The sequence below is a fragment of the Panulirus ornatus genome, chromosome 56 (genome assembly GCF_036320965.1).
Source record: "Panulirus ornatus isolate Po-2019 chromosome 56, ASM3632096v1, whole genome shotgun sequence".
In the NCBI taxonomy this organism is placed as follows: Eukaryota; Metazoa; Arthropoda; class Malacostraca; order Decapoda; family Palinuridae; genus Panulirus; species Panulirus ornatus.
The window spans coordinates 21,333,880-21,355,373 of NC_092279.1; the positions used below are offsets into that span (position 1 = coordinate 21,333,880).

Consider the following 21,494-nt stretch of genomic DNA (forward strand, 5'->3'; position numbering starts at 1 on the left):
CTCTCTCTATCGGTACCAGTTACATGTCGGTGATTATGGACCTCCCCAAATTGGGAGTCCCAGTCCCCAAATTGGGAGTCAACTAAATCAATTTTTCCCTGACTGCACCAATGCAAGTCACTCTATGCTCTTCTCTCTTCCATGGTGGACAAATTTATGGCCATTAAATTCTCGCTGTAATTCATCATACTTAATTCTGGTGTACAGTGACACTTTTGTCCAAATGCTACGGGCTAGAATAATTTTCGAAATACATGAACCATGCATGGGCCGATAACTACAATAAATCAATTTTAGGGAAAGAAATCGTGAGATTATCATTTATGAGTTATTTCACTTTTGGTGCGATGCCAGTCTTCTGTTTATTGTCTTCCACGTCAAAGATAATGTATCAGTGCTTTATCTTTACTTGTTACTTTTATTTATTGTTGATGCTCTTCTTTGTCTTTTGTTTTCCAACTGCAGAGTGATTTTCAGAAGGTTGAACAGCTTTCTCTTTCTTTTATTTTTTCAGGATTTTGGTTAAATCTCGATCAAATTCATCTTTTCCATTCAGTTTCCTAATTCATCTCTGATCGTTGGCTAAGTTCTATTTAAGCAACAGATTTATTCTCATTTTACAGAGTTCTTTTGATAATTACATTATTTCTCTTGCACTTATCTAATTTTTTTCTAGATGGGTACAAAAAACATCTAAATGTCCATGGAGCGTTTGCTGAATTATCTTGAATTGATAAGATTTTTTTCCATTTTCCAATTTTCCTTTGTCTGACCATTGAATTCCAAGATGTTGATATAATGGATGATTGAAGTGAAGCATTTGAGGCTTAAAGTGGAATGAGAGACTGGTTAAACCAATGTCTGTAGAGATATAGAAATAATAACATGGAGAGAGGTTCAAGGATTATTATTATTATTATTTAACCTTACCATCTCTCTTATGAGACACCTGCAGCTTCGAGGCAGCACTCCACGAAGGAGCAGGATGAGGTGGTATCCTCTGTGGCGAGTTCTTGGATGATGCTTGCAAGTTACCCGTCTTTATCCTTCCCAAATGTGACCACCTTCCAACCACTGTGCTGCCAATCGTAGGAGGAGTCTGCCAACAAACCTAAGAGATTGAGAGGCAGCTATGATATACCAGGAAGCTTAAAGAGGAATGAACAAGAATTCTAAACTGATTTTGATGACTTTAGGAGACCACTGCAAGTGTTCACAGGGAAGATTTACATACCCAGGGTATAAACGATTTTCTCCTGTGTTAGGAAGAAAATATCAAGTCTAAAAACGAAAACTAATGCATGACAAGATGATGGTAATCAGGATTATGAAAATGTTGAATTTCACGTTTATCGGGTGGATCTCATGAGAAGGTCAAGCCTTCGTGGATTAGATAGATGTACATTCCTTAGGATGTATGAGGTTGTAGTTGATTGGGAAACCAACGATGATAAACAGGAATTTGAAAATATCAAAGGCCTTTATGGGGATCAGAAAATTACATTTAATCTAAGCAAGATGGCTGTGGGTAGTTGGGGTATAAGGACATAGGTGAATTAGACTCTAATTAAAAGTTAGGAATATGCAATGCAATCATGAGAGCTGTTAAGTGAGTGCCTAAGTTGTCATGTGTGGTAAGGACCACTGCAGAATACTAGATGCTTACCCTTACGTTACTTACTCGATCAAACCACCTCACACCACACATTGTCCTCAAACATCTCATTTCCAGCACATCCATCCTCCTGCGCACAACTCTATCCATAGCCCACGCCTCGCAACCATACAACGTTGTTGGAACCACTATTCCTTCAAACATACCCATTTTTGCTTTCCGAGATAGTGTTCTCGACTTCCACACATTTTTCAAGGCTCCCAAAATTTTCGCCCCCTCCCCCACCCTATGATCCACTTCCGCTTCCATGGTTCCATCCGCTGACAGATCCACTCCCAGATATCTAAAACACTTCACTTCCTCCAGTTTTTCTCCATTCAAACTCACCTCCCAATTGACTTGACCCTCAACCCTACTGTACCTAATAACCTTGCTCTTATTCACATTTACTCTTAACTTTCTTCTTCCACACACTTTACCAAACTCAGTCACCAGCTTCTGCAGTTTCTCACATGAATCAGCCACCAGCGCTGTATCATCAGCGAACAACAACTGACTCACTTCCCAAGCTCTCTCAAATTATGTATATATTTTGTAAAAATGAGGGAGGGCAACACTCACCCTGTTCCCATCTAGTGATAGAAAATGTCAAAACTCCATTTTACAGAGCAACGGTAAAGAATGTGGTGTTATGGTTATTCAGTAAAGCTAGAAACAGAAAAAGAAATTGTGCGATGGATAGACACATAGCCTAAACGAAGAATACCAAGATTATTACAGCTATGAATTGTCGAAGAGAATTATCATCCCTCCTCCAGTCACCCGTAGAGCGCTGAATAGCTTTAGAAGCTCCAGTGCTTGGTTTATAAGCCTAAATTTTATAATCCAATCCAATTTGATCATCAGTCACTACTGGGGTCCCTCCAGGGGTCTGTCTTGGTACCTAAACTTTTCATCATATATATCAAAGACGCTGTTCTTGGGCTGAATGCTTCTAGTGTCTAAATTTACTTGTCAGTAAGAATAGGTAGTGCCATATCAACTGAAGAAGCTAGGCTAAGATAGGTAATATAGCTGAATGATCTAGAAAATGGCAAATACTATTTAACATTAATACATGTCAGCTGTTGGAAGTAGGAAACCTCAGTAAGAAGTTCGATTATAAACTGATCCTCAGACCCTTTTCTAAGAAGGGACCCAGGTGTTACCCGCTACTTCCTTTTCAAAGGCTCCTGCATCCCATGGCTGCTTCATTCCCAGAAGCAGGGAAATGATGGACTCCCATAGAGTGAAAGCTTTTTTGACGAGACTGTACTATCAGTGATACAGCTTCACCAAAATGTCTTCTCACTCGCCGAGTAACCCGAGCAGGCGGACACCATGTGCGTAACATATTTATAGTGTATACTGGTTGGTTAGTTTTTAAGCTATATAATTGTGATTTTTTATGGTTATTGGGGTCATCAACGTCAAAGTATTTCCACCAATCGAAAATATGAATATGAAAAATAAAAATATAGTCCCATTACATATAGGGCCCTTGATTTACACTTTAAATTCATGGTCACTTAAAGGCAGTTACCAATTACTGTATTGTGTATCTGGTTAATTGATTTTAGTGTGAAATAACTAGAGATAAGGTTATGAAGAAGATCATACCCACTTTCTTACAATTATTTTAACTCTCAAAGATATACTGCCTGAATGAAATATTTCAAGGGTCAGTACTAACAAATGTGTTGGCAGTCTTATTTTCACCCCACCAGAGGTCCTTTCATTCGCGCCAGCCCACGCCCGTTCCTTGTGTGTTCTCCCGTTGTCGGATGCGGTTCGTACGGAAAAGTATTAACTAATCTGAAGGCATCATTGTCAGGTGAGGCTTTAATTCAATATCTTTGTGTTAATGAGGTGGTACTATGGTCCATTAATGAATTTATGTATTATTGAATGATGTATAGCATGAAGAGATTAAACTTTTGTTGAAATATGGCCGTATTGATTGCGCTTGAGGCATGCCATCCTATTTATAATACTGATTTTGATTTCTTATTTGTCTTTATGGTGGTATTGAAATTTATTCATGAATCTCTAGGATGAACGAGAGTCTGCAGTTGCGTGGGACATTGGTGGGCCATAATGGCTGGGTTACCCAAATAGCCACCAACAGGAATTTCCCAGACATGATTCTCTCTGCTTCCAGAGGTGAGTGTGAGCAATATCAGTATTGACGCTTATACATGATAGTGATTAGATGCAATATTATGCCTTGTTAATATAAGTATATTTTGCTACAATAAATTATATTGGTTTGTGCTCCATGACTTCTCCGTTTTCCTTCAATATGTTAGCTAATGAGTTAAACAGTCTACCCTCCGTTTTCCCTCAACTTGTTAGCTAAACGACAACTGAACAGTCTACCTTAGTGTATTTAGCTTATCCTAACCCAAGCTAGACATCGCTGATATTTCGATCATTTAACAAGCAAGGGACGAGATTAACGGCAACATCTGTTAGTCCTGGAGAACATATTCTATTGGTAATGGAGTGTGATACTTCATCACCGGTATGGCTTTTGTGTGTGGAGAATGAGGCCTTTGGATCGTAATGAATATTTTACTTCATTAGAAAATGATAAGTCTCAGTAGGGAGGTATGTGTGAAGTTAAGAGAAAATGTGGTTGATCGCAACGAACGCATGTTCCTATTTTTAGATTTTGATAACTGCCTTTTTAATGGATACCTTTTGATGACAACTGTACGTTTGGGATACATAGTCATAACTTTAAAGATTTTGAATTTCGTTGTAGCATCTATTTGAATAGTTTTTGTAAATTAGTAAGGGTTTTAGAGTAGAGAGCAACGGTAAAGGAGAAAGTACTCCACTTCAACAGTTGTGTAAAGAATGTATTAATACCACTTTCATTCAGATGTTTCCCAGGTTGAAATCTTAGTAGACACAATAATGGTGCACTGTTGTCATTTTCAAATGCCCCCAAACAAACGTCCTCAGGACAGTTGACCTTAGAACTTGCACTTGGAATTTTTTTTCGAATTCTGCCGAGTGCTATATGGTCTGTGAATCGATAACACATTTCAGTAGTCACTTGTGCAGTGATTAAATTGATTTTAATCTTAATGTGTACTGATATGTTGACAAAGATTTCTGTGAATTGATTTCCAGCTTCCTTAGGACCAGATTGTGGGTGGTCTGACTCACCCTACTGGCTCAGAGGGAGTGAATGGGTATCCTGGGACTGTAGATAGCAGGTTTAGAGAGAGAGTGAGGTTTTAGCCCATGAGTGGTACTGCCATCTACTTATCATTCTTGGTAGCTCAGGCTTAGTTCCTCCTGGTCTTGTGCTCTGTGCATACTGCTACTCTTTCTTTCACCTTAGGAGGTTCACAATACAAACTTGAACCTTTATAATTCTTAAACTTGTTTGTGCTTTCCTTGCCTTTATACATTTAAACTATATATGCATTCTTCCAGTCCTCGGGCTTACCATGAGCCACATGTTGAAAATCCATTCTAATCAGTCTTCAACACAGTCAACCATTTTTCTTGAGAATTTCAAGGGCAGTACTGTGCAGTCCATCCGCCTTGACATGTTTCATTTTATGGAAGACTTTCACCTTGGTGATCCACCGAACTACTTGTCGTAGCCTGTTACTTCACATACATTCCTAACTCTTGCACCCTTCATCTGCCACCCTATCATCAAACGTTATCAGTCCTTGAGAGTACTGACGTTACCTTATTACTGCTTTTAACTGCTTCCTCATATTTGTTCTTTTGTTTTTTCTCACAATGTTAATCTTCCATAACATATTCTTCCTGAAGGTTGCTGATACCCCAACTCGTCTCCCCATCACCACCCCCTTTTCTTCCCAGCCCATGCACTATCTTAACATGGTGCTGTTTCTTGTACGTCTCCCAATTACTCACACTCCTTCCCTGTATTGCTAATACACTTTTTATCTTTCAATTGCGACTATGGATTCATCCCTCCACTTCCGAGCTTATCTCAGCTGCCTACCTCAAACCTTTTGCATGCCACATTAAGTTGCACAGCACTGCTTCCTTGAATACCACCCTTTCCTCATCCACTGCTATTCTGTGAAAAGAAATCCTGAAGTTGAAAAGATCAAACAAGGTGCATCATTGTTGTATCGCCCAGCAGCTGTTGTATTACTGATTAAGGTGGGCCAAGATTTCTGGTGACTGTGATCTGTGGAATCTTGAGATCCAACATAGATTTAATATTTACGTTAATATTTATGGAGTAACGGAATGGTTATAAAGTAACCATTTGTCATTCAGATATTAAAAGAAATTTTAGATTCATTTCTTTGGGTTCAGGAATGTTTATCATATCCATTGGTTATAGAGAACTTTGTTTAGTTGGTTATTTTCAGTTTTTACGGTGTGACTAGGCATTAACAATAAGATTCTATGATATTTATTTTTTGGTGTTTAGGGAAGGAAGTTATTCAAAGCTTTGTGAGGAACCATCCTATCTCTTATGCCAGCCAGCAGGTTTGTGGCTTGTAGGTACCCCAAGTGTGCAGAACATCACTAGTGATTAGTGATAGATGCACGTGGTGTATCTCTTGTAAGTGGGAACAGATTTGATAGTGTGTAGGGTATTTTGTGCTGTAATTTTATGGATTTTTTTTTATGAAGTACGCTAAGTTCATTGGTATTCTGTTGTCATGTCTTTTCAGATAAGTCTCTGATTTTGTGGAAGCTGACTCGTGAGGAAAATCAATATGGCATTCCACAGAAGCGTCTTCATGGACATTCCCATTTCATATCTGATGTGGTATGTACTTATGACTTGATTTTATTTGGATATTTTAATATACATATGAAATTTATGTTGGGAAAAATGAGAAAGATTATGAACAAAACTGTTTCAGGTTCTTTCCCTGGATGGTCACTTTGCTTTGTCGGGTTCCTGGGACAAGACGTTGCGTCTCTGGGATTTGGCTGCTGGGAAGACCACGAGACGATTTGAGGATCACAACAAGGTCTGAACCTGCAGTTATGTGACCAGAATCACAGAATTCTTCAAAACATAGTAATCAGGAAGCTTTTTTGTTTTTTCCTTTTTTTTATTAGAAAGAAGAGGACCACTGAGAATTGGTGAGTACATGCCTGCTGTACTAGAAGCTCCTTCATCTTCAGGCTTTTTGATTACTCTGCAGTAGTGATCTTCCTGATTCATTGAAGTACATGTAATATTTCCAGATGGCAGAGTATGAAGTTTACCCCAGGAAATGGGGCATTCTTGCCTTTTGTCAGCATATAGGGTCAGGGGACACCAGTTCAAATTGCCAAAGAAGATGAATGCTTGAATACACTTAATTCACCCCATGGAGATGGGAATGGGTACGAATATTTAGAAAATTCTCATTAGTTATGTGAATATTAAGCTTTTTCTATAGACTTTGATATTTGTGTACTATTTTGATTTTGGGAAATGGATCTCTATAATGGAGAGATCACCTTAACAGTCGGCATGTTTTAGGCAGGTTGTTATTATTATTTATTATTTTTCATTTTTTTTTTTTTCTTTTTTTTTTTTCTTTTTTTTTTTTACATACAACTCCAATTTTCACAGTTGTCTTAAACTCAGACTGCCAGGTTTGTGTTAGATAGTATGCAGCCCCCAAAAGCAAACTTGACATGGTTCGGGAAGCCATTTGATCTTAGTATTTAGAAACTAAATGAAATGGGTAACAAAACATGCAGGCACAAAGTGGGCATCCCCTAAATCTCTTAGCTCTTCAGTCTATGCTGAATGTCTGTTTTTACACATGCTTGCCTTATGTGGTTGTGAACATGGTTTTATTTTGTTACAGGATGTGTTGTCTGTTGCTTTCAGTGCTGACAACCGTCAGATTGTGTCTGGCTCAAGGGATAAAACAATCAAGGTAAGTTTTAACTTTGCAAGACTGTATAGACTTTTATAAAGCAATCATTAGTTGGAGGGTTTAGGTAAAACTGGAACTACCACATAGACGTGAAGGACTTTGGATGTTAGTTATATTTGACGTTTAATTCAAAGGTATAGACAGCATAAAGTTTGTTGACCCTTAAGTGTAGGGTTAGAGTGTAGTGGGGAGAACAGATTGAAGGAATTTTTCTTTTACATTATTTTTGGGATTACACTTATCAAAAATTACTCGTTGGATTATTTCTTGCTTCCTGTAAATAATTCAAATATCCCTAATTTTTTTAGTTGCTTCTCGGTTTTGGCGTTCAGTGAGAGGAAGATTATGAGTCACAGCTGAGATATGGGGATAGAAGGTATTGAAAGTTATACTAGTTGTGTTTATGCTTTTCCATTCCATTGGCCAAATCAAAGGAAGAGTAGAGTATGATGCATGTCCATGTAGGAGGGGAATAAGCTGAGAAACCCCTAAAAGGCAAATGCTGTTGTATTTGAAAGAGATAGACCAAGGTGATAAGCAGTCTGAATGTCAGAGAATTTAAAGTTTAATAATGGCTCAGACACAGAAGTGATAGTCATCAAGGATTGCAGTTGAATTTACATTAATGAAGTATATGGCACTAAGATTGTTATTGAATAGTTGATGTAGTATAACCATTAGCCTACTAGTAGCATATATTTTGGCATGTTTTAAAATTTGCATTCCTAAGAATTATATAGAATTATTATCGAGATGAAACTGACATGAGCGTATATACAAAAAGCAATTATGGTACGAGTGGAAAACTTGTGGCATTCAGAACATACTGAAAATGTGAGGTTCATATATTGCAGAGATAGCAGGTTCAAACAAAATCAAGAATTTAAAAGATTGTAGGGAAATTTAGATTCCAAAAAGTATGCTATTTGTGCTGGAGGCTTGTGAGAGTGGAAGGATAAATATAGACACCAGTTTCATCTGGTGAAATAACTAGGATGAGTGGAAAATTGGTAAGTATATATGTTGTCATTGAGCTAAACTAGGACATGAAGCACTTGAAAAAACTGAGGAGAGGTGTGTGGGGTCTGCTTTGAATGTGAGGCAGGCTCTTTGTTTCTGGCATTTCTTCATCAAACTACTGTATTTGGATGATCCATGTGATAATAAGGAAGATGATTAAAAATGACAGAATGTGTTATAAGGATGTTTTCTTGTGGATTATGAATCAGAGTGCACTTGGTAAAATTCCTTGAACCTGTCTATTTTTTCTCTGGTGTCTGTTTCCTCTGGGAACTTGTATCCTTTTGTGCCTTTTTTGCTTGCACCATTTCATGTCTACCCTCATTTCTATCCCTCCAGTACTCTTCCACTCTATTTCTCATGTCACAGGTGGTCTTCCTTTCACACCATCCCTTTTAATCACCTTGCATTCTTTTCACATGCCCAGAGCACCTCAGAGTATTGTTTCCCCCAATTTATCACTCCAAAGTTCATTCCATTTGCATTCCTACCATACCACATCTTAAACCCCTTGATTAATTCATTCCATCTCTTCCTACAACAAGCTGCCAAATAACTAATTTCCTCAGCCTGAATTCTTTTAATTCAGTAACTTGTCCAGTGTCTGTATTTTGGCTGTATAGGTCAGGAGGACTGCGTTTCCTTAATCCATCTTCACTTCCTTGAACCTCTCTGCAATAATTTTCTTTGTATCGAAATTGTAATAACTGACAGCACAATAGAAGTTAGTGTGGGTAACATTATTATGCATGTTTCAAATCTTATTTTCCATTGACCTTTGTCAGATCTATATGTTTGAATTTTATTAATAATTACTGTGTTTTTCCCCAGCTTTGGAACACCCTGGCCCAGTGCAAGTATACCATTCAGGAGGATGGTCACTCAGATTGGGTCTCATGTGTCAGATTCTCCCCATCTAATAGCAATCCAATTATTGTTTCTTGTGGATGGGATAAAGCTGTAAAGGTTGGTGACAGCTTTATTTGGGTAAAGGAAAACATTTGTGAAATATGAATGCATTTATATTCATTTTGATGTACAGTTAGTGATAACATGACGAATGTGATGTTTTGGAATGCGGATATTCAGATTTACTTAAGGGCATAGTTACATATATCAAAATTTTCCACAGGTATGGAGCTTGACAAATTGCAAGCTCAAGACCAACCATTATGGCCATACTGGGTACTTGAACACCGTGACTGTTTCACCTGATGGGTCACTCTGTGCATCTGGTGGCAAGGTAAGATATTTTATTCATATATCACCCCATAGGCAGCATGTTAGACCAGTTGATGCAATTTTGTGTATCCTGTTTATCCCATTTTGGCCCTGTTACCCTAGATTGACCTGAACTCCATCCTTCCATCTTGACCTCCCCTCAAAGGATGATTTGATATCTTGGCTGTGTAGATTGATGATTAGCATGACCTTGGAATGTTTAGAAAGAATACTACCTACAAATTTTCTGTGCATTGTAGATGGCACAGGTGTGTTTGTGGGAAATTCCTCCCTCCCATAATCTTTTTGGAAGAACAGAAGGAAAAAGCAAAGATATTTCCATGGAAGTCTCCTTTATGCTGCCTTGCTAAGGCAGGAAATTGCACGATAGAAAGCTTTGAGTGTTTAAAGGTTAAGTACTAGAACATCTGATAAAGAATTATTGAAATGGTCAACGTGGATTTATGCTAGGAAAAAGTAGGCAGAACACATTTTAAGCTGAATACAGTGTGTATGGTCCCAGTACAACAAAGATTGACATTCCATTTTGCCTAGAATATGAAAAATGTATATCAGAATCTTTCTTCCTGTAACATTAAATAAGGGCAAGTTGGAAAGATGCATCTGAGTTTTTAAATAACAGAAAAATGAAGACTGGCCATTGTAACATCCTGCAATCATTTATTGTGGTTGATTCAAGGAATGGTGTTGGTCTGTGCTGTCCTTGACATCAGATGATTTTGGCCTAATACGCATGACTAGTTAAGGAACATGACCACATGATGCCTTTTATCTTTTTCCGGTGTTAACTTGCAAACACAAGAAATGGCAAACAAGTATGAAAGACAGAAGAGCTTCATTTTGATGTATTCCAGAAGGTAGATTATATTATGCAAATAGGTTTTTCTTTAGTTATATTTTTTCGTACTAAAAGTACTGTAGGTAGTAGTTGTTAGGGAACCAACATCCTGGATGGTATATTTTCATTACTACCCAATTGGGTATTAGGATGGGTAGTGACTGCTTTGTAGTGAGCCATGACTTCATTGGTCGTCAAGTTCCGTTCTGAGCCAGATAGCTTTCTTTTCTTTCTGCCTCACCCCAAACGTAGACTACTTGTGTTGTCCACAAGCATATGATCTCACTTTGTTATACATAACACAGCTCGTTTTTTGAGACTCTCTTTTCCTGCTGTGAGCACTATGCACTAGCCCTGACTTTTAGAAAATGGTAGGAACATTAGGTAGTGGTAGTAGGTAGGAACATTAGGCAGGAGCATTAGGTAGTAGTAGTCAGTAGGAGTTGGGGGTAGGCATCAGAGATATAGATAGATAGCTAAAAATACTGAATAACCATGGGCTTTGATGCTTTACAAATAACACCATACCAAATCGGCGTCATTCCCCTCATTCCCTTCCTCACTCTTCTGAATCCAATTATTTTAGCATCATGGTGACATACATCACAAATCCATGATAATCTCTCAAGTTGCTGTTTGATTTGGAATGCTGGTGTGTTCATGCCTAAAAAAATTGTCAATTTATATTTATATTTAAAATCCCTGTGGATAGGGGAGAAAGAGTACTTCCACAATTCCTTGCATATCGTAGATGACTAAAATGGGAGGGCGTGGGGGGCTGAAAATTCTCCCCTCCCATACGTTTGATTTTCCAAAAGAAGGAACAGAGAAGGGGGCCTAGTGATGATATTCCCTTAAAGGCTCAGTCATCTGTTCTTAATGCTACCTTGCTAACATGGGAAATGAGGAATGTGCATGAAAAATTTAAAATTTGCACATCAGTCCTGTGAACTCTGAACTGATTTTCAACTCTTTTTCAGGATGCCAAGGCTATGTTGTGGGACCTAAATGATGACAAGCACTTGTACACTTTGGACCATACAGACATTATTAATTCGCTGTGTTTCAGCCCTAACCGATACTGGTTATGTGCTGCTACTGGACCTTCTATTAAGATTTGGGTAAGTATTCCTTTTCAGATATTTACGCATTACATTTTATAATTCAATGCTAGTTCCCTGATTGTGAATTATGCTGCTGCTTGACAAACTTTTAAGTAAAATGGTTTGCTTTAATTAAAGGCAAAATTTTGGCTTTTTTTCTTTGACTACAGGATCTGGAGGGTAAGAATATGGTGGATGAGTTGAAGCCTGACGTGATTACTCAGAACCCTAAGGCAGAACCCCCTCAGTGTCTTTCCATGGCTTGGTCTGCAGATGGTCAGACATTGTTTGCTGGGTACAGTGATAGTAAGATCCGTGTCTGGCAAGTCAGTGTTACTTCACGTGCATAAGACATTGGTGTAAATAAATCACAGATATTGTGTGTTACTTTCATTTTCCTACCTGTGTTGATTTCTTGTTTGCCCTTAAAATGTTTGAGTCGGTAGTGTGGACACAAAACAGTCAGTTTGTCTAGTGTAATATTTTTCTTGTGATTGTGTGCTCCACCAATCACTGACATGAAAATCTCAAGGAGACTGCTGTGCATGACAGAAAACTAAAGATACGTTAGTTTTTCTCAGGTTTCCTTGGAAATAATTTTTCCTTTAAAGCTCTGTAACTATTAGGCGCAGGAGCATGCAGAGTTCTATGAAATATAGTCTTCAGATCCTAGTCAATCACCCAAGATAGGAATAACTTTGCTTTAAAGTATACATGGGTAAAAACACACCCTACATATGTCTTTGCATCTGAGAGGAGGTATTTGAAAGAAAAGTTGTATCGACTAATTGAACGTAGTGTTTAGGAATCTTATGCAATCTTGATGCAATTTGCCATAGAAAATTGCTTGTTGACATTGTTTAAAGTAATGTTGTTCTGTGCTTAGAGAGACCTGTACCAATATGTGATCGTGGAGCTTGTATTAATGTAATGCCATCGAATAGTCTTGAGCTAAGTGATGAATATGTATCGATGGACGATAAAGAAGAGTACATGAGAATGTACGGTAATTCTATTAATTTTTTGATCAATTTGTGTGGGAAGCCTGAAATTTTCTACATGTTCTAAAGGAAGCCAGGATATAGAATTTATGAATACTGGGAGTTGTGAAGAAGTTAGGTTCCCTGACCCAGTTTGTAAACCAGAAAACACGAAATGTGTAAAATTGGAGGAAGTACAAGTACGTGATTGTAGTAATGTATTGAATATTTTAGGCCTAAGCAAATATGGATGGCAAGATGGTATTGAGCAACATCTAAGAAAAATGAATTTCGTCAGTTTGTATTTTTTTTTTTTATTATACTTTGTTGCTGTCTCCCGCATTTGCGAGGTAGCGCAAGGAAACAGACGAAAGAAATGGCCCAACCCCCCCCCCCATACATATGTATATACATACATCCACACGCAAATATACATACCTACACAGCTTTCCATGGTTTACCCCAGACGCTTCACATGCCCTGCTTCAATCCACTGACAGCACGTCAACCCCGGTATACCACATCGATCCAATTCACTCTATTCCTTGCCCTCCTTTCACCCTCCTGCATGTTCAGGCCCCGATCACACAAAATCTTTTTCACTCCATCTTTCCACCTCCAATTTGGTCTCCCTCTTCTCCTTGTTCCCTCCACCTCCGACACATATATCCTCTTGGTCAATCTTTCCTCACTCATCCTCTCCATGTGCCCAAACCACTTCAAAACACCCTCTTCTGCTCTCTCAACCACGCTCTTTTTATTTCCACACATCTCTCTTACCCTTACGTTACTCACTCGATCAAACCACCTCACACCACACATTGTCCTCAAACATCTCATTTCCAGCACATCCATCCTCCTGCGCACAACTCTATCCATAGCCCACGCCTCGCAACCATACAACATTGTTGGAACCACTATTCCTTCAAACATACCCATTTTTGCTTTCCGAGATAATGTTCTCGACTTCCACACATTCTTCAAGGCCCCCAGGATTTTCGCCCCCTCCCCCACCCTATGATCCACTTCCGCTTCCATGGTTCCATCCGCTGCCAGATCCACTCCCAGATATCTAAAACACTTCACTTCCTCCAGTTTTTCTCCATTCAAACTCACCTCCCAATTGACTTGACCCTCAACCCTACTGTACCTAATAACCTTGCTCTTATTCACATTTACTCTTAACTTTCTTCTTCCACACACTTTTCCAAACTCAGTCACCAGCTTCTGCAGTTTCTCACATGAATCAGCCACCAGCGCTGTATCATCAGCGAACAACAACTGACTCACTTCCCAAGCTCTCTCATCCCCAACAGACTTCATACTTGCCCCTCTTTCCAAAACTCTTGCATTCACCTCCCTAACAACCCCATCCATAAACAAATTAAACAACCATGGAGACATCACACACCCCTGCCGCAAACCTACATTCACTGAGAACCAATCACTTTCCTCTCTTCCTACACATACACATGCCTTACATCCTCGATAAAAACTTTTCACTGCTTCTAACAACTTTCCTCCCACACCATATATTCTTAATACCTTCCACAGAGCATCTCTATCAACTCTATCGTATGCCTTCTCCAGATCCATAAATGCTACATACAAATCCATTTGCTTTTCTAAGTATTTCTCACATACATTCTTCAAAGCAAACACCTGATCCACACATCCTTTACCACTTCTGAAACCACACTGATCTTCCCCAATCTGATGCTCTGTACATGCCTTCACCCTCTCAATCAATACTCTCCCATATAATTTACCAGGAATACTCAACAAACTTATACCTCTGTAATTTGAGCACTCACTCTTATCCCCTTTGCCTTTGTACAATGGCACTATGCACGCATTCCGCCAATCCTCGGGCACCTCACCATGAGTCATACATACATTAAATAACCTTACCAACCAGTCAATACAGTCACCCCCTTTTTTAATAAATTCCACTGCAATACCATCCAAACCTGCTGCCTTGCTGGCTTTCATCTTCCGCAAAGCTTTCACTACCTCTTCTCTGTTTACCAAATCATTTTCCCTAACCCTCTCACTTTGCACACCACCTCGACCAAAACACCCTATATCTGCCACTCTATCATCAAACACATTCAACAAACCTTCAAAATACTCACTCCATCTCCTTCTCACATCACCACTACTTGTTATCACCTCCCCACTTGCGCCCTTCACCGAAGTTCCCATTTGCTCCCTTGTCTTACGCACTTTATTTACCTCCTTCCAGAACATCTTTTTATTCTCCCTAAAATTTAATGATACTCTCTCACCCCAACTCTCATTTGCCCTTTTTTTCACCTCTTGCACCTTTCTCTTGACCTCCTGTCTCTTTCTTTTATACATCTCCCACTCAATTGCATTTTTTCCCTGCAAAAATCGTCCAAATGCCTCTTCTCTTTCACTAATACTCTTACTTCTTCATCCCACCACTCTACCCTTTCTAATCAACCCACCTCCCACCTCGTCAGTTTGTAAGTATGAATAATTGATCGTATGTTGGACTAGGGATTGAATATTGCATGGCAGAACCTCAGTAGCTAGGGTTTAGATATCTTTTTCATGCTAAATAGCAATGACTAATAAGGTAGTGCTTTACCAATTTCACCGGTCATAATATCCTTTTGCCCATTTCATCAAATTTTATGGGCGTTTTACATGCAATCAAAGGACTGTGAAATCGGAAGAAAAGTTGCAACTCCAAAGAAAAAGGGCATAAATTGCCAATTATGTTTTAAGGGGCTCTGAAACCATTTGATTCCATCCTCAAGATTTGTAGGTATGGGTAAACATAGCGTCTACATAGGAAGGCGATCAGATTGTTGGATGGACAGAAGTTTCTTTTCAGTGCACTGCTGGATCAGTTATGAATTTGAATACTGTATTACAGTTGCACTGGGGGAATTTTTTACTGGAATTAAATGCTAATGGTAACTACAAATTTGAAAATGAAATTTTGAAACTTGCTATTGCTAAGAAAACCCTTTTCAAAAATAGAAAAGGTAGGTTGGAGAACTGGAAATTTGGAAAGAGATTGTATTTATGTATAAACTACTCGTAATGGGGACAGCTAAAATTCGAAGAATGATCAAGGAGAAAGATTTGAGTTGCACTAATTGATAAAGAATAGTGATTGGAGTGCTTTTCTCTGCCAAATGTATGGATAGAATGAAATTGACAGATACCATAAAGATTCTCAAATGAAAGTAAGGTGGGGTGGTCATGTAGAATGTAAGGCCAAAGGTGAATGTCTGTTGGTGGCATGATAGTGACCTAGGAATATGAGTGGGTAGTCCAGATATAAAAGTTGACAGCTAAGTTAGTTTAATGAATATTTCAGAGGATGATTGGGAATTGGATGGAATGGTGCCATCTTGTATCTTGGTGCCATGTTCAACTGTGTGCAAACATGGAAAAGTATGTCATTTCTGCAGGCCCATATTTCACTTCAATACACTGTCATTGAGTTGTATACGAGTGATTTCAGGAAGTGTATGTACTTGATCATCCTATGGAATATGGAAAGTAGTGCAAAAACTAAAAATTGGAAGAAGGAAAAAATACTCTGGTTTAAGGTGTTAGGATTATGAAATTGGGCAAATGCACCTGTATATGAATAAGAGCCTAAATGTAGGTTAATAGCTTGTAAAGTATAATAGATATTGTACATTGTATGATAAGAAAAGTGAAATATTTTGTGTTAGGGTTTTATATATATATAGCGCTAGGAAAAGACAACAAAGGCCACATTCGTTCAGACTGTCTCTAGGTGTCATGTATAATGCACCAAAACCACAGCTCCCTTTCCACATCCAGGCCATATAAAACTTTCCATGGTATATTTACCCTAGACGCTTCACATGCCTTGGTTCAATCCACTGACAGCACGTCAACCCTGGTATACCACATCGTTCCTATTCACACTATTCCTTGCATGCCTTTAACCCTCCTCCATGTTCAGGCCCAGATCACTCAAAATCTTTTTCACTCCATCTTTCCACCTCCAATTTGGTCTCCCACTTCTCGTTCCCTCTACCTCTCACACATATATCCTCTTGGTCAATCTTTCCTCACTCATTCTCTCCATGTGACCAAACCATTTCAAAACTCCCTCTTCTGCTCTCTCAACCACACACTTTTTATTACCACACATCTCTCTTACCCTTTCATTACTTGATCAAACCACCTCACACCACATATTGTCCTCAAACATCTCATTTCCAGCGCATCCACCCTCCACACATCTCTTATCTATAGCCCACGCCTCGCAACCATATAACATTTAATAGAACCACTATTCCTTCAAACATACCCATTTTTGCTTTCCAAGATAACGTTCTCGACTTCCACACATTTTTCAATGCTCCAAGAACTTTTGCCCCCTTCCCACCCTACAATTCACTTCCGCTTCCATGGTTCCATCCGCTGCCAAATCCACTCCCAGATATCTAAAATATTTCACTTCCTCCAGTTTTTCTCCATTCAAACTTACCTCCCAATTGACTTGTCCCTCAACCCTAATGCACCTAATAATCTTGCTCTTGTTCACATTTACTCTCGGCTTTCTCCTTTTACACACTTTACCAAAGTCAATCACCAGCTTCTGCAGCTTCTCGCCCGAATCAGCCACCAGCGCTGTATCATCAGCGAACAATGACTCGCTTCCCAAGCTCTCTCATCCACCACAGGCTGCATACTCGCCCCTCTTTCCAAAACTCTTGCATTCACCTCCCTAACAACCCTATCCATAAACAAATTAAACAACCTTGGAGACATCACGCACCCCTGCCACAAACCAACATTCACTGAGAACCAATCTCTTTCCTCTCTTCCTACACGTGCACATGCCTTACATCCTTGATAAAAACTTTTCACTGATTCTAACAACTTACCTTCCGCACCATATATTCTTCATACCTTCCAAAGAGCATCTCTGTCATTTTCCTTCTCCAGATCCATAAATGCTGCGTATAAATCCATTTGCTTTTCTAATTATTTCTCATATACATTTTTCAAAGCAAACACCTGATCCACACATCCTCTACCACTTCTGAATCCACATTGCTCTTCCCCAATCTGATGCTCTGTACATGCCTTCATCCTCTCAGTCAATACCATCCCATATAATTTCCCAGGAATACTCAACAAACTTATACCTCTGTAATTTGAGCACTCACTCTTATCCCCTTTACCTTTGTACAATAGCACTATGCAAGCATTCCGCCAGTCCTCAGGCACCTCACCATGAGTCATACATACATTAAATAACCTTACCAACCAGTCAACAATACAGTCACCCCCTTTTTTAACAAATTCCACTGCAATACCATCCAAATCCGTTGCCTTGCCGGCTTTCATCTTCCGCAAAGCTTTTACTACCTCTTCTCTGTTTACCAAATCATTCTCCCTAACCCTTTCACTTTGCACACCAACTCGACCAAAACACCCTATATCTGCCACTCTATCGTCAAATACATTCAACAAACCTTCAAGATACTCACTCCATCTCCATTATTTATTTATTTATTTATTACACTTTCATGCTGTAATACATTATACACAAGTAATACTACCTCTGGATATTGCACTCCCAGAGCCTCTGCTCCCTCACCCACCCGATGACTCGCTTCTACCTCCATGGTTCCATTAATTGCCATGTCTACTCCCAGGTATATACAACATCACTTCAAAGAAGTTTTCTCCATTAAAACTTGCACCCCAACCAACCTGTCCTTCAATCCTTCTGAACCTAATAACCTTTTTATCCATATTTACTCTCAACTTCATTCTTGCACACACGCACTTCCAAATTCGGTCATCAACTTGTGCATTTTCTCATTCAAAATTGCCACCAGTAGCAACAAACAACTGACTCTCTTCTTAGGCCCTCTCATCCCTGATGGATTGCTTACTCCTCTCTCCAAGACTAGAATTAACATCCCTTACCACCGAATCCATAAACAAGTGAAACCACCACTGTGACATCACACAACCCTGCTGCTAGACCAACCTTCACTTGGAGACATTCACTCCTCTCTTCCTACTTATACCCTGGTTAAAAACTAATCTGCTTCTGACGGCTTTCTTCCTACACTATATATTCTTGTGACCTTCCACTAGGCAAGCCTTTTAACCCTATCATATGATTTCTCCAGATCTATATGTGCCACATACAAATCCATCTGTTTCTTTTAGCATTTCTCACGTTCACTAAAGAAGACACCTGGTCCACACATCCTCTACCACTTACGAAGCTACACTACCTCCCTCGCAATACCTATCCATAAAAATGACCATGTACAATGAAAAAACTTATACCTCTTTAGTCTGAAAATGCCTTTTATTTTCCTTGCCTTAATACTGTGGCACACTAAATGCATTCTGCCAATCAGCATCTCACCATGATCTGTACATGCATTGAAAATTCTTACCAACCAACAAACAAGTCACCCCCTTAATAAATTCAGCTACAATACCATCCACATTTCATGTATGTAAGGCTTTCAACACCTCTCCACATTACTATTGTGACACTCGCTTAGCATACCACTCTGACCCATACACCTTACAGCTACCACCTTATCATCAAACTCATTCATCAGCCCTTCAAAACACTCCAACCAAAATATCTTATTCTCTCTAAAGTTTACTGATACTAGCTCACCACAACTCTCAGTTGCCCTCTTGATCTCTGCACCTTCCTCTCTACTTCCTGCCCCTTTCTCATACACCCCTGAATCATTTGCACTCCATCCCTTTATGTACTAGTCAGTTTTCTCAATTTTCTTTCACTTGCAACTGCTTTACCTCTACACCTTGATCTCTGCACCTTCCTCTCTACTTCCTGCCCCTTTCTCATACATCCCCGAATCATTTGCACTCCATCCTTCTGTGTACTACCCAGTTTTCTTAATTTTCTTTCACTCGCAACTGCTTTACCTTTACACCCAATCTGCTCATCTCCCACCTTTTGTATACTGCAAGCATCTCTTTTCTCATACCAGCACTGCTTCCCCAAATACCTCCAATTCGTAACCCACTACCCTTGTTTCATTTATTCTTACCTTTTGCCATTCTGCACTCAAACTCCTTTTATTATCTCCCATGCATTTCTTTTCCATGCTTATTCTCCCACTGTTCTCACCAACATTGTTTCCTCTTCCAAAAACCTCTACAAATGTTCATCCTCGCCTCCACTAGATAGTGATCAGGCATCCCACCAGGTGCCCTTCTCAGCACATTTACATCCAAAAGTCTTTCTTATATACACATTAAATGATCTATAATCCAGTAATGCCTTCTGAACATCACAACTACTCACATACATATACTTGTGTATGTTCATCTTTTAAGCCATTTATTGCCAGTCAAGTCCTTTCTTTTCAGTACACAACTCCACAAGCTGTTCACCATTTCCATTCATAATGCCAAATACCCCCCCAGTTGTGCCATCAGCTGACACATTACTCGCATTCGAATAACCAATCATTAATACCCAGTCCCTTTCATAAAAACTGCTGGCAGGCACACAGCTGCTCTTGAAGCACTTACCTCTCATTAGCTGCTTTTGAAGCACCTGCCTCTCATTATCTTTCTTCCCATGGCCAGGTGCATTTAAATTTTCATTTTACCCAAATTGGTCTAGAATTTACTTCCTTACACTCTTTCACACGCTCCTATAACTCCTTTAAGAGTAGTGGTACTCCTCCCAACCCCTGACTTTACTCCTAAGACATTTCTAAACCATTCTTCCCCTTGACCTTTGAGCATCTGGGTTTCTTCCCCAGATGCACTGCATGTCACTCCTGTCTTGTCAACTTGGTTACATGCACACAAATGGACACCCCAGCCTAAGCCTTTGAGGAAGATGAGCTCTCCTTGCTTGGCTTCTTTTGATCGTCTTTTAGAAATTGAAATAAAAGAGGGGGTGTTTCCACCCCTCTTTAGTCATCCTCTACAACACATAGGGAATATGGAGGGATATATATACATACCGAGGTCGGCATGCTGTCAATGGACAACCAGGGCATGTGAAACATAAGGGGTAAACCATGGAAAGGTCTGGGGCCTGGATGTGGATAGGTAGCTGTGGTTTTGGTGCATTACACATGAAGGTCGTGTATGGATGTGAGCAGATGTGACCTTTCTTCATCTGCTTCCTGGCACTACCTCACATTGGGTGTTGGGGAAAAGAACAGAATGTGCATGTTATCTTTTTCCTTCATGCATTTGTGCCGTTTCCTGTGGTGTGGGGAGGCATCGGGATTGGATGAAGGTGAGCAACTATGCATAGTACATATTTATATATGCATTTAGCTTTTTATAAGTTATCTTCCCAATTGTAAATTTACATTCAGGATCGTACAATATATTCTATAGTAAGTATACCAAGGAGTAAACTTTTTCATTAAGTTCTGTATAGATTTATGTCCTGCCTCATATTAACGTTGAATTGCTGCCCATGAATGCAACATCATTTCTATATTATGCTCACAAGAAACACACTTTCAATTTAAGGCATATGAAGCGGTCAGGGGTAAATCATAAAGGTCTGTGGGGCTTGGCTGTGGATAGGATGGCTCTGGTTTCAGCATCATTATACATGACAGCTGAAGAGTGGAAGTATGCAAATGGGGCTGTCCTTTGTCTGCTTTTGGTAGGCATTATTTTGCTACACAGGGAAAGGGTGAACAAATATGAAAAAAAGTTTTTGAACATTTGCAAAAGGAATGAATGAATTCACAA

General features: G+C 39.3%; 1 protein-coding gene across 1 annotated transcript; it reads left to right on the plus strand.

Moving 5' to 3' along the window:
• The first annotated feature begins 3,363 nt into the window (after positions 1-3,363).
• Positions 3,364-12,134, plus strand: Rack1 (Receptor of activated protein kinase C 1). The gene is made up of 9 exons (XM_071694053.1): positions 3,364-3,488; positions 3,708-3,817; positions 6,340-6,437; positions 6,535-6,645; positions 7,480-7,551; positions 9,403-9,537; positions 9,704-9,814; positions 11,632-11,772; positions 11,925-12,134. The coding sequence occupies exons 2-9, from the start codon at positions 3,709-3,711 to the stop codon at positions 12,102-12,104; spliced, it is 957 nt and encodes a 318-aa protein (XP_071550154.1). The 5' UTR covers positions 3,364-3,488; position 3,708; the 3' UTR covers positions 12,105-12,134.
• Positions 12,135-21,494: the final 9,360 nt, after the last annotated feature.